Genomic DNA, 11,693 nt, shown 5'->3' on the forward strand with positions numbered 1-11,693 from the left:
ACAAAGCAGATCAGACCATAATAGACCCTGATCCCATTCAAGTCAATAGGACTTTCCAAACTGATTCCACTGGGAGCAGATTGGGCCCAATGTGACCCATTGTTGTTCTTTACAACTGCACAGAACCCTGGGGCTCTCCTCTGGGGAAGGACTCTGCTCTGGGTGGGCATGGGGAAGAATTAGCAAGTGACCTACCAAGTCCTTTCCCATTCTGAGTTCTTTGATTCTGGGATCTAGAGAAATTTCCATCCTCAGAACAGGGTCTCCCAGGCTGGGTGCTGTATGGATTTAAGTGACCGCCTCCACTGGCTCTGCACTCGTGATCTCTCCATCTTCTCTGGAATCTGTCTTCTCTTCAGAAACCCTCTGGAGTGAGATCTTGATGGAGCCATAGAATCGCCGCTTCCCATAGCTCCCGACTAGAAAGTAAATAAATGGGATGGTGCTGCTGCTTGCAGAGGCCAGCACATGAAATATCTCACTGGGATTGTATGTGTTACGATAAGAGAGGAAGATCTGAACACTCTGAGGGACAGTGAAGAGGAGGAAGAAGAGGACGGTGAGCAGGATAACAGCATAGAGCTTTCCTGGCTGACGTTGCTGTGAGCTATATTGGACCTTGATGAACAGGGTCAAACTGGACAGAACCATGATGGGAGTGAATATCAGGACATTCAGAACAAAGATGGGTAGGAAGGATTTGACACAGTTTTCATCTAAAAGAACAATACAAAAAACACCCACTGGACAGGACACCAGCATGGAGAGACCCCAGAGCAGGGCAGAGACAAGGGCAGACAAGCGTTTTGCCCGGCAGCATCAGTGCCAGATGGGGTAGAGGACGGAGAGACACCTCTCAGTGCTGATGGCCGTCAGGAGGTACAGGCTGGTGCTGTACGTCGACAGAGCCAGCATGCTAAATAGCAACATTATGAAAATAAAAACAACCTTCACACAAAATGGATATTCCACCACATAAGCTATGAGATAAGTAGTCGAGCAGAGGAGGAAGCAGGTGTCGGAGACAGCCAGGTTGAGGATGTAGACAGTTGAAGTGAAAAGTTAACTCTGTAGTTGCTGGAGGGAATTATCAGTTGAAATTTGTAAAAATGCTAAAGAAAAAGAATTTTTGGTTTCTTTGCAGCCATTCTGAAAGGAAAATGGGCCTTTTTTTAAAAGAAATGTCTGTAAATAAATCCAGGCAAAGAAACTATGTGATTGAAATCATTTGGCTATAAAAAATTTAGTCAAATTAGCTAAAAGAACATATGGGGTTTTATTAAAATTTAACCGCCCAAATGTATAAAAAAATGTAAATATATAATGCTACTTAATTAAGATCCTATTAGACTGTAAGGGGCTACAATAGTTGGTGTTTTCCTTTTTAGAGTTGTGTTGTAAAAACAGGAGTTAAAAGTAAAAGGCAATCAAAAGTCTGGTAAAGTTTATTGTGCCCTTTTTAAAGTAACAATCTTTAAGCTGTGAATCCAAAAGCAAGCTGAAAAAAATTTGTTTTAATGTAAATTACCTAACTGATGGGCTGCCTATAAAACAAATACAAGAAAATATGGGTAATTCCTCTGTTTTGCCTGCAATTAACAAGGGTATTTGTATAAAAAGGAAATATTTTAAGTAATGACTGACTGCCCAGAAGGGGTAGATCTATGTTCTTTTTGTCTTTCAAAAAATCAGAGAAAACTAATGCCAGCTGAAAAGCAATTCAACATCTCATGAATTTACTGGCACAATAGGAATTATGTTCTGTGTTCTATGTCCTGTCTTGTGGTGTTTGTCTTGTGGCCAGAATTGCTGTGTTTAATTTTTCATAGGACAGTTTAGTTTAAAATTAAATAGAAGGGTTAAATCAAAATGCAGGTACTTGTTTTATTCAACTTGGAATACAAAGTGTTTGAATAATATCAGGAAAATGTGATATACTAAAGTTTAATACATTTGCTTAAGTAAAAAAAAAATTTCATTGTCCAGATCTTTTAATTAAAAAAAAAAATTGTTAAAATTCACACACCAACAGTCTTTGGAAGCAAGGACATGAAAGGTTAACCCACTCCCCATATTATACATGGGATCCTTCTGGCTACCTCAAATTTCTAGCCAGAGGGTTGGGAAAGAAAAAAAGCTATTGGACACCAGAGGTTGTACCAAGTGGACTCCTCAAAAGTGGGTGTGCTTGTCCTGGCTTGTTGCTCCAAAGCTCCGTAATAAAGTCATTTTCCTAGAAGGGTGTATGTGGCATACATTGAACAATAAGACTAAAGTGCTGTATAATGGGCAATGTATATGTGTTCATTTTTAAACAAAGGTATGTAAATAAAAAGTTTCCTTTGCAGGTTAATAAAAGCCAAAAAAAAAAAAAAAAAAAAAAAGAACAAAAGGGCGAGCTAATTCATCGCTGTAGCTGGTAGGCTCGGTCCAAAAAATAAGACGCTGGCCTGCCCAAGGACACTACTCACAGCTAGGATTTGGCTGACAGCCAAGAAAGAGGGGGGCTTGAATGTGCCAAGCAGCTGTGAGATCTGTAAAACACTGCCAGACATTAATGAAATGTGTTAGGTCTCTGCATTTACAGGTGAAAGAAGTCCTGCTCCAAGAATCCTGAGCAAACCTGCCATTTGTTAAAACCAGGTGACTGGGTCTACAGAAAGGTCCATCAACAAAAGACTACTCTGGCCCCATGCTGGAAAGGCCCTTATTAAGTCCTGCTAACTACCAACACTGCTGTAAAGTGCCAAGGACTGACTGCCTGGACCCATGCTTCTTACTGCAAAAAGACCCCTCCACATCAAGATGACTTCACTTCGACTACTGATCACCCTGTCCCTTCTTCTGGGTTAGAATCATAGAATCATAGAATATCAGGGTTGGAAGGGACCCCTGAAGGTCATCTAGTCCAAACCCCTGCTCGAAGCAGGACCAATTCCCAGTTAAATCATCCCAGCCAGGGCTTTGTCAAGCCTGACCTTAAAAACCTCTAAGGAAGGAGATTCCACCACCTCCCTAGGTAACGCATTCTAGTGTTTCACCACCCTCCTAGTGAAAAAGTTTTTCCTAATATCCAATCTAAACCTCCCCCACTGCAACTTGACACCATTACTCCTCGTTCTGTCATCTGCTACCATTGAGAACAGTCTAGAGCCATCCTCTTTGGAACCCCCTTTCAGGTAGTTGAAAGCAGCTATCAAATCCCCCCTCATTCTTCTCTTCTGCAGGCTAAACAATCCCAGCTCCCTCAGCCTCTCCTCATAAGTCATGTGTTCTAGACCCCTAATCATTTTTGTTGCCCTTCGCTGGACTCTCTCCAATTTATCCACATCCTTCTTGTAGTGTGGGGCCCAAAACTGGACACAGTACTCCAGATGAGGCCTCACCAATGTCGAATAGAGGGGAACGATCACGTCCCTCGATCTGCTCGCTATGCCCCTACTTATACATCCCAAAATGCCATTGGCCTTCTTGGCAACAAGGGCACACTGCTGACTCATATCCAGCTTCTCGTCCACTGTCACCCCTAGGTCCTTTTCTGCAGAACTGCTGCCGAGCCATTCGGTCCCTAGTCTGTAGCGGTGCATGGGATTCTTCCATCCTAAGTGCAGGACCCTGCACTTATCCTTATTGAACCTCATCAGATTTCTTTTGGCCCAATCCTCCAATTTGTCTAGGTCCTTCTGTATCCTATCCCTCCCCTCCAGCGTATCTACCACTCCTCCCAGTTTAGTATCATCCGCAAATTTGTTGAGAGTGCAATCCACACCATCCTCCAGATCATTTATGAAGATATTGAACAAAACCGGCCCCAGGACCGACCCTTGGGGCACTCCACTTGATACCTGCTGCCAACTAGACATGGAGCCATTGATCACTACCCGTTGACCCCGACAATCTAGCCAGCTATCTACCCACCTTATAGTGCATTCATCCAGCCCATACTTCCTTAACTTGCTGACAAGAATACTGTGGGAGACCGTGTCAAAAGCTTTGCTAAAGTCAAGAAACAATACATCCACTGCTTTCCCTTCATCCACAGAACCAGTAATCTCATCATAAAAGGCAATTAGATTAGTCAGGCATGACCTTCCCTTGGTGAATCCATGCTGGCTGTTCCTGATCACTTTCCTCTCATGCAAGTGCTTCAGGATTGATTCTTTGAGGACCTGCTCCATGATTTTTCCAGGGACTGAGGTGAGGCTGACTGGCCTGTAGTTCCCAGGATCCTCCTTCTTCCCTTTTTTAAAGATTGGCACTACATTAGCCTTTTTCCAGTCATCCGGGACTTCCGCCGTTCACCATGAGGTTTTTTCCTTTCCTCCTTTTGGACAGCAGGGGAAAGGACAAAGTAAAGTGCTAGTAACCTCTCCCTTGTCCACTGACGGAGCTAACCTGTATTGCACCTCTAGGGAACCTGACCTGGAAAAAGGTTCCCCAGAAGCAGATGGCGTTGGACTTCGAGGGAGCTATGCACATTCACCCCACCGTAAACCGGGTGAATCAGAAGCAGATGACATCTGTGCTCAAGACAAATGGACTACCACTCCTTTGGGTGACCTGAAGCTCTGGCTGCAGCTAAGAAAAACCTTAAGTTGGTAGGTTTCAGAGTAACAGCCGTGTTAGTCTGTATTCGCAAAAAGAAAAGGAGTACTTGTGGCACCTTAGAGACTAACCAATTTATTTGAGCATGAGCTTTCGTGAGCTACAGCTCACTTCATCGGATGCATACCGTGGAAACTGCAGCAGACTTTATATATACACAGAGAATATGAAACAATACCTCCTCCCACCCCACTGTCCTGCTAGTAATAGCTTATCTAAAGTGATCATCAGGTTAGGCCATTTCCAGCACAAATCCAGGTTTTCTCACCCTCCACCCCCCCACACAAATTCACTCTCCTGCTGGTGATAGCCCATCCAAAGTGACAACTCTTTACACAATGTGCATGATAATCAAGTTGGGCCATTTCCTGCACAAATCCAGGTTCTCTCACTCCCTCACCCCCCTCCAAAAACCCACCCCCATACACACACAAACTCACTCTCCTGCTGGTAATAGCTCATCCAAACTGACCACTCTCCAAGTTTAAATCCAAGTTAAACCAGAACATCTGGGGGGGGGGGGGTAGGAAAAAACAAGAGGAAATAGGCTACCTTGCATAATGACTTAGCCACTCCCAGTCTCTATTTAAGCCTAAATTAATAGTATCCAATTTGCAAATGAATTCCAATTCAGCAGTTTCTCGCTGGAGTCTGGATTTGAAGTTTTTTTGTTTTAAGATAGCGACCTTCATGTCTGTGATTGCGTGACCAGAGAGATTGAAGTGTTCTCCGACTGGTTTATGAATGTTATAATTCTTGACATCTGATTTGTGTCCATTTATTCTTTCACGTAGAGACTGTCCAGTTTGACCAATGTACATGGCAGAGGGGCATTGCTGGCACATGATGGCATATATCACATTGGTGGATGTGCAGGTGAACGAGCCTCTGATAGTGTGGCTGATGTTATTAGGCCCTGTGATGGTGTCCCCTGAATAGATATGTGGGCACAATTGGCAACGGGCTTTGTTGCAAGGATAAGTTCCTGGGTTAGTGGTTCTGTTGTGTGGTATGTGGTTGTTGGTGAGTATTTGCTTCAGGTTGCGGGGTTGTCTGTAGGCAAGGACTGGCCTGTCTCCCAAGATTTGTGAGAGTGTTGGGTCATCCTTTAGGATAGGTTGTAGATCCTTAATAATGCATTGGAGGGGTTTTAGTTGTGGGCTGAAGGTGACGGCTAGTGGCGTTCTGTTATTTCTTTGTTAGGCCTGTCCTGTAGTAGGTAACTTCTGGGAACTCTTCTGGCTCTGTCAATCTGTTTCTTTACTTCTGCAGGTGGGTATTGTAGTTGTAAGAAAGCTTGACAGAGATCTTGTAGGTGTTTGTCTCTGTCTGAGGGGTTGGAGCAAATGCGGTTGTATGACAGAGCTTGGCTGTAGACGATGGATCGTGTGGTGTGGTCAGGGTGAAAGCTGGAGGCATGCAGGTAGGAATAGCGGTCAGTAGGTTTCCGGTATAGGGTGGTGTTTATGTGACCATTGTTTATTAGCACTGTAGTGTCCAGGAAGTTGGTAGTGTCCTCTTAAAAAAAATTGGCCCCGCTCTTTAAGCTGGGTTCTTGTGTTTTTAACTTGTTTGTTATTTGTTATTTTTCTTTTTTGGTGGTACAAAAAGTTAAAACTATAGAGTCACACAGCTCTAATACATTTATTCGTCTTGCCCATGAAATGAAATCTTGTATGCTAGCCCTACAAAACCCCTCATGCTGGTTGTTCATTAATGCCAGCTGATAGCCAAAGGTCTTCCCATGGTTCCTATTCCCCTTAGTGCAATGAATATGACCTGGACCCTGTCCTAAAAAAATTCTTCAGGCAATTAAAATATTACCTGGGCTGATACCGGCATCTCTAAAAGCAAGTATCTAATAGTTTAAAAACAAGTTGGTCAATGGTGCCTATTAAAAGAAGGGAAAATAGCTTTGGGTAATAGTGAGCGTGCAGCCTACTTTAATGGCACTTATTTTGGAAGTAAAAGAGGTCCTAATATCTCTCTCCTGAATGGGGCAACCTCTTGCACCTCCGCGTGGTATAAATTCGTGGGTAACAAGTGCAATCTGCATAAAAAAATATTTTATATAAAGGACATAAGTTAATTAAGCATTACGTTATAAATTGTACGCTTGGGTATAACCTGCCAACTCATACTATGTGTTTATGTTCCTCTAACGATCTCCATGGCTAAATTCTCCCTCCTCCCATCTTGGACCGAATGGTACAAACTTATTAATAATACCTGGTCCAAAGTCACTCCTACCCTTTTTGGAGTATACTGGGTGTGTGGTAACAAGGCATCCCTAGCCCTCCCTCCTTCATGGAGAGGATCCTGCTACTTGGCTTGGTTAGAACCACCTGTAGTATACCGCACACGTCTCCCTAAAAAAAAAAAATCAAAAATGTAAAAAGGGCTAAAAAAATGCGAATGACTCTCGCCCCCTTACTTGGCGTGCCCTCAATGACGGGACGGGTGCTTGTGCAGGGTTTGTCTTCACCTGTGGAGGTGCCACCTGGCGTATTGGGGAAGGAGTCATGAGACTTCAAAAAATGTTAAAAATAATGGCAAACACTACTGCCAATGCCTTGGTAAATTTGGCAACCAATCAAAAAAAGCTAAGGCAGATGGTTCTCCAAAACCGCTTGGCATTAAATATTTGCTAGCCTCTCAAAAAGAAACATGTGCGTTAATTGGGCAAGAATGCTGTGTGTATGTTCTGGACGTTTATAACGCCGCCTGGGAAAGAGCAAACTACCTTATGCAAGTTGCAAAAAAAAACATAAAAAAAAGCGAATCCACTCATGGTGGAGCAATTTGTTCAATTGGGTTCCAAACATAGGTGGCTAGTTACATAACTTGCTTCGCAGTGCCGTTGTAATTATTTGTGGCCTAATAGTTTTGTATGTTATGTTAAGATGTGGCTGTTAAATGGGTACCAAGCTGTGCCCTACCAACCAGTAAATATTTCTAAGTCACTCCACACAGAGACCAGTATGTCCCAAGAGTTCCCCTATGGCACTCTGGGGACAAAGGGGGGACTATTAGGTAAAAAAAAAATTAAATATGAAGCAGTTATGCCAACCGAACCAAAGTCAGGCCAATAAAGGTTGCTGGAAAAGTCCCTAAAAAAAAAATAAGTAGAATGAAAGAATACTTGTTTAAGTTGCAGGGAGTAAGAAAAAAGGGGAGGCCTGCATTCCTACGTTTTTGTACCAAATGTTCTGGGAACAGTTTGTTGAGATAGGAGGCACTGTTTTCCACTCCTTGTTTTTGTGTTATGTCTGTTCTTAACTCCTTGTCTCCTGGTTGACACCCATACCGATAAGAAAATTAGTGAAGCATTGCGATTTGCTAAAAGTTATCTACAATAAGGGGGTAGAAGTGCATGCATAATAGAGAAAGAGGATTTTAACTAACATAGGGGAGGGGTGGGCTGCTTTATGAATAAATCTGTGACGCGACAGAACTGTCTATAAAAACCTATTAGTTTTACTTAGAGGCTGGCTGGTTCTCTTTGGAGATGGGCTGCTCTCTATTGTTGTGTGCACTCTTCAATAAAGAGCTTTGAGTTCAGACCTTGCTGGTGTTGCCTGTCTCTCTCTGGTCAAACAACGAACCGTGCTGTCTGGGGTTCAAGTCCTCGACACTCTTAATGTGGAAGCTGTGGAACCAGAGCACGATCCCGTTCCCCACCAACCCGAACAGGCAGATGAGCACAGTGATGCCGTAGATGGTTCCTGGTGGTGCATCAGCCAGTGGGCATCCAGTCTCGTTATATTCCACTTCATAATCTAGGCCAAACAATGTTGGGGGAAGGGACACTGTGCTCAACTCGGCCATCATGAAACCTCTGCTGCAGGATGCTGGTCTCTCCCTCTCCCCCTCTCTCACACACACCTGCTAGCAGAGAACAGACAAAGGCGGGTCAGTGACTCGGACATCCCCAGCGCTGTTTCACCGGTCATCCCAGCCCCCTGGCCAGGAAAAGCCAGATCCCAACGAGTGGGAGTTAGAAATATCGAGAGAGATAATGGCCATGGGGGATGCTAGGGACAGAGAGAGACCTGGAGAAAGGCTGATGGGTGGGGAGCATCTTGGACTGACAGCAAGTGACAGAGACAGAATTAAACACAGGGGCTGAGCTGGACAGACAGACAAGGACAGAGAAACAGAAACTGGACAGGATGTTGGCCATGTAGGGACAAGGAACAGCACTGGGGATGGGGTGGGGCTGGGGGAAGTGAATAGCCGGAGAGAGAGAGAGAGAACAATCATGTTTAATTAATGGTGGTAAAGAGCATTGAATCCATCCAGCAGTTCCTTACCTTCTTTCCTCCCTGGGGCCTGAACTGAGTGTCTACAGGAGCCGGGCTGGGCCAGATCCACTTCACAGTCACTAACTGCAATTCTCCAAATTGGATCTTCTTGGGAAAGTTTTCCAAGTAATAATTTGTTATCCAGACATGGAGAATGTCCCTGCCAGTCCCTATGGAGTATCTGACACCCAGCACCTGCCAAGTGTAGGCAGAGAAATGTCTGGCCCACTCTGCACGGTGGGACACAGAGATCACAGCGTCAGGAGGTCTTATGAGTATTGAGTGGTTCGATAACATCAGGTAGCGACAGGGCTTTGCACATTGCTCCTGCTCTCATAAACATAAAGGAAATGACTTGCCCAAGATTAAATTGCTTGAGTTAGATGTTGTAGAAAGCTGAGTTTATGGTGTAGAGAAATATGGGAGGTGGGGGAGGGCCAAAATTTCCAATCTACATTATTTGTTGTTGAGAAATTAGGTTTTTGTATCAAATTTTTTTGCAAAAAATGTCCAATTTCCTTGTATTTTTTAATTTTTTTGTTAGACAACTAAACACCACAGATGGAAATATTTTAAGCATAAACAACAATATTTTTATCCTCTGTGGTGCCTCATGGGAGTTGTAATTGGTTTTTACCTCATGCTCCCATTCTCTATGGGCCAGGCTATCCTGCTAAACTAAATCTCCCACTATGCACTATGTCCATGTGACTACCGTAATGAACTGCCCCCTCTCACCAAGAGGGAAAACTGTGGTGCATCATGGCAGATGTCGTCTGACCTGGGAGCCAAGTCTATAGAGGAAAATGGGAATTAGAGGCACTTGAACTACATCTCCCATAAGCAACAACAGTGACATTTCAGAATTGAAATATTTTGGTTTTTAATTTTTCACTCAAAACTTGAATCTTTCCATGGAAAAATGTATTCAGAAACAATTTTTTATTTGTCCAAATCATCCACGGGGAAAAAAAAATCTCTCTTCTTTAACAGCTCTACTGTGGGATTCTATTGTATTATCTCAGAATTGATTCCTGTTAGAGACTCAGTAACAACAAATGACCTTTTCAGCAACTTGGCGGAAGCTCTGAACAAACTGGATGAGGACTGGACAAGAGCTGTGGGTCCGGACACAGACAGAGCACCCTCAGTGATGCGCAAGAAAGCTGGAGTTGTGAGAAAACTGAAGGTCAAATTGCAAATCAATCATAACCAACAGTTTTTCGCTGCATTTCACATCAAGAAGCTCTGGGTAGTAAAGTGCTGAAATTGAATCATGTGATGGATGTGATTGTTAGAACTGAAAATTTTATTTGAGCTTCAGGTCTCCCACCAGCTTTTGAAAGAATGGGACAGTCATCATGGACTGCTGTATCACACTGAAGTCATTGGCTAAGCCAGTACGCTGGGCTGAAGTAACTTTTTGAATTGCATGGTGAAATCCAATTTTTCATGGATCAGGAAGTGAAAAGTGTCACTGAATTAGAGGACAATGAACGGCTTCAAGGCATAGTTTTCATGGAGGATTTTACACAGCAGCTTAACCCACTCAACATAAGAATGCAGGGGTGCAACCAAGAAGGGACAGAATTCTGTGCTACCATTCACGCCTTTGAAATTACGCTTCAGCGGCATTATGTAGCACATTTTCCCTGCCTTGAAATCACTACCTGACACTGTTGGGACTCAATGTGATGAGGCCACAGAAAGGTACATGGGCAAAATTGCTGAACTGAGACAAGAATGATTCTCTGATTCAGGAACCACGAAGGAGAGTTTGCAATTTTCAGCACACTATTTCCAGTCATTGTGCATCATGTACCTGAGGAGCTTCAAATGGAACTTGTGTGTGTCCCTCGGTGGAAGGGCAAGCTTTACGCTATTGGTGTGCCCGAGTTTTATCGATATCTGGGATCTAATTATCCCAAACGGAAGTCCTTTGCTTCAAGACTTCTTTCCATGTTTGGGAGCACGTACGTGTGTGAACAAGTATTCTCCATCATCATCTACAAATTTAAATGCCGTTCTCAACTAAGTCACACGCACCTGATCTCGATACTCAAGATAGCCTCAGCCCAAACAGATGCTTTAAATGATGATGCAGTGGTTCAAGCTAAGAGATGCCAGGTATCTGGGAGCAGCAGTAGCAGTCAAAATCTAAAATAAATGTAGGTAATTGCCAACATGGTTTGTCTTTAGCTATTTCTATTTTAATAACTTGTGCTGAAGGTGGTCTGTGCCAAGTGGTAGAGACCAGGCCTGCCATATGAAATGAGTTTGACACCCGTCTTCTAAATTCACCTTCTGAGCACATTAGAATTAAAAAATGAGGTAACAAGCCTAGCACGTACACAGTGAAGTTTGCAATTCCACACCACAGAGTCCCACCCAAACCACCACCACAACCTTAACTCTCCCATGTGAGACCTACTGCTGTGACATTTGTCTAGTGTAGACCTCTCCTTCATGCATGGCACTTCTAGTGCAGTGCATAGCTGGAGCATCGCCTGGAGCATCGCCTAGAGCCCTTTCAACAATTGGTCTTTCCTGGCATGTCAAGGCCTGGAATCATGTTCCAGGGGCTGTTCCACAGCTGTCAGAGCACCAGACCAGTGCTGGAAGCTCCAAGGTTCAGTCCCAGGAGGCGGTGAAGCCTTGTCCCAGAGCTGACTGTTCAAATTCTCAGCTAAATCGTTGCTTCTCTCAGCAATTGTGTTTCTTGAGAGGTGGATATTTGCAAACGCTTGCTGCTTCTCTGGGCGCACTATTTCTGCAGCTTTTAGC

General features: G+C 43.8%; 1 protein-coding gene across 1 annotated transcript; it reads right to left on the bottom strand.

The window, feature by feature from the left end:
* Positions 1–288: 288 nt before the first annotated feature.
* On the bottom strand, positions 289–8,433 carry LOC144266104 (mas-related G-protein coupled receptor member H-like). Its single transcript, XM_077819271.1, is given in 3 exon segments — positions 289–980; positions 7,040–7,105; positions 8,211–8,433. Coding segments are annotated over 3 exon segments (981 nt in total).
* Between the last annotated feature and the right edge of the window lie 3,260 nt (positions 8,434–11,693).

This window comes from Eretmochelys imbricata, chromosome 6, assembly GCF_965152235.1.
Source record: "Eretmochelys imbricata isolate rEreImb1 chromosome 6, rEreImb1.hap1, whole genome shotgun sequence".
Taxonomy (NCBI): domain Eukaryota; kingdom Metazoa; phylum Chordata; order Testudines; family Cheloniidae; genus Eretmochelys; species Eretmochelys imbricata.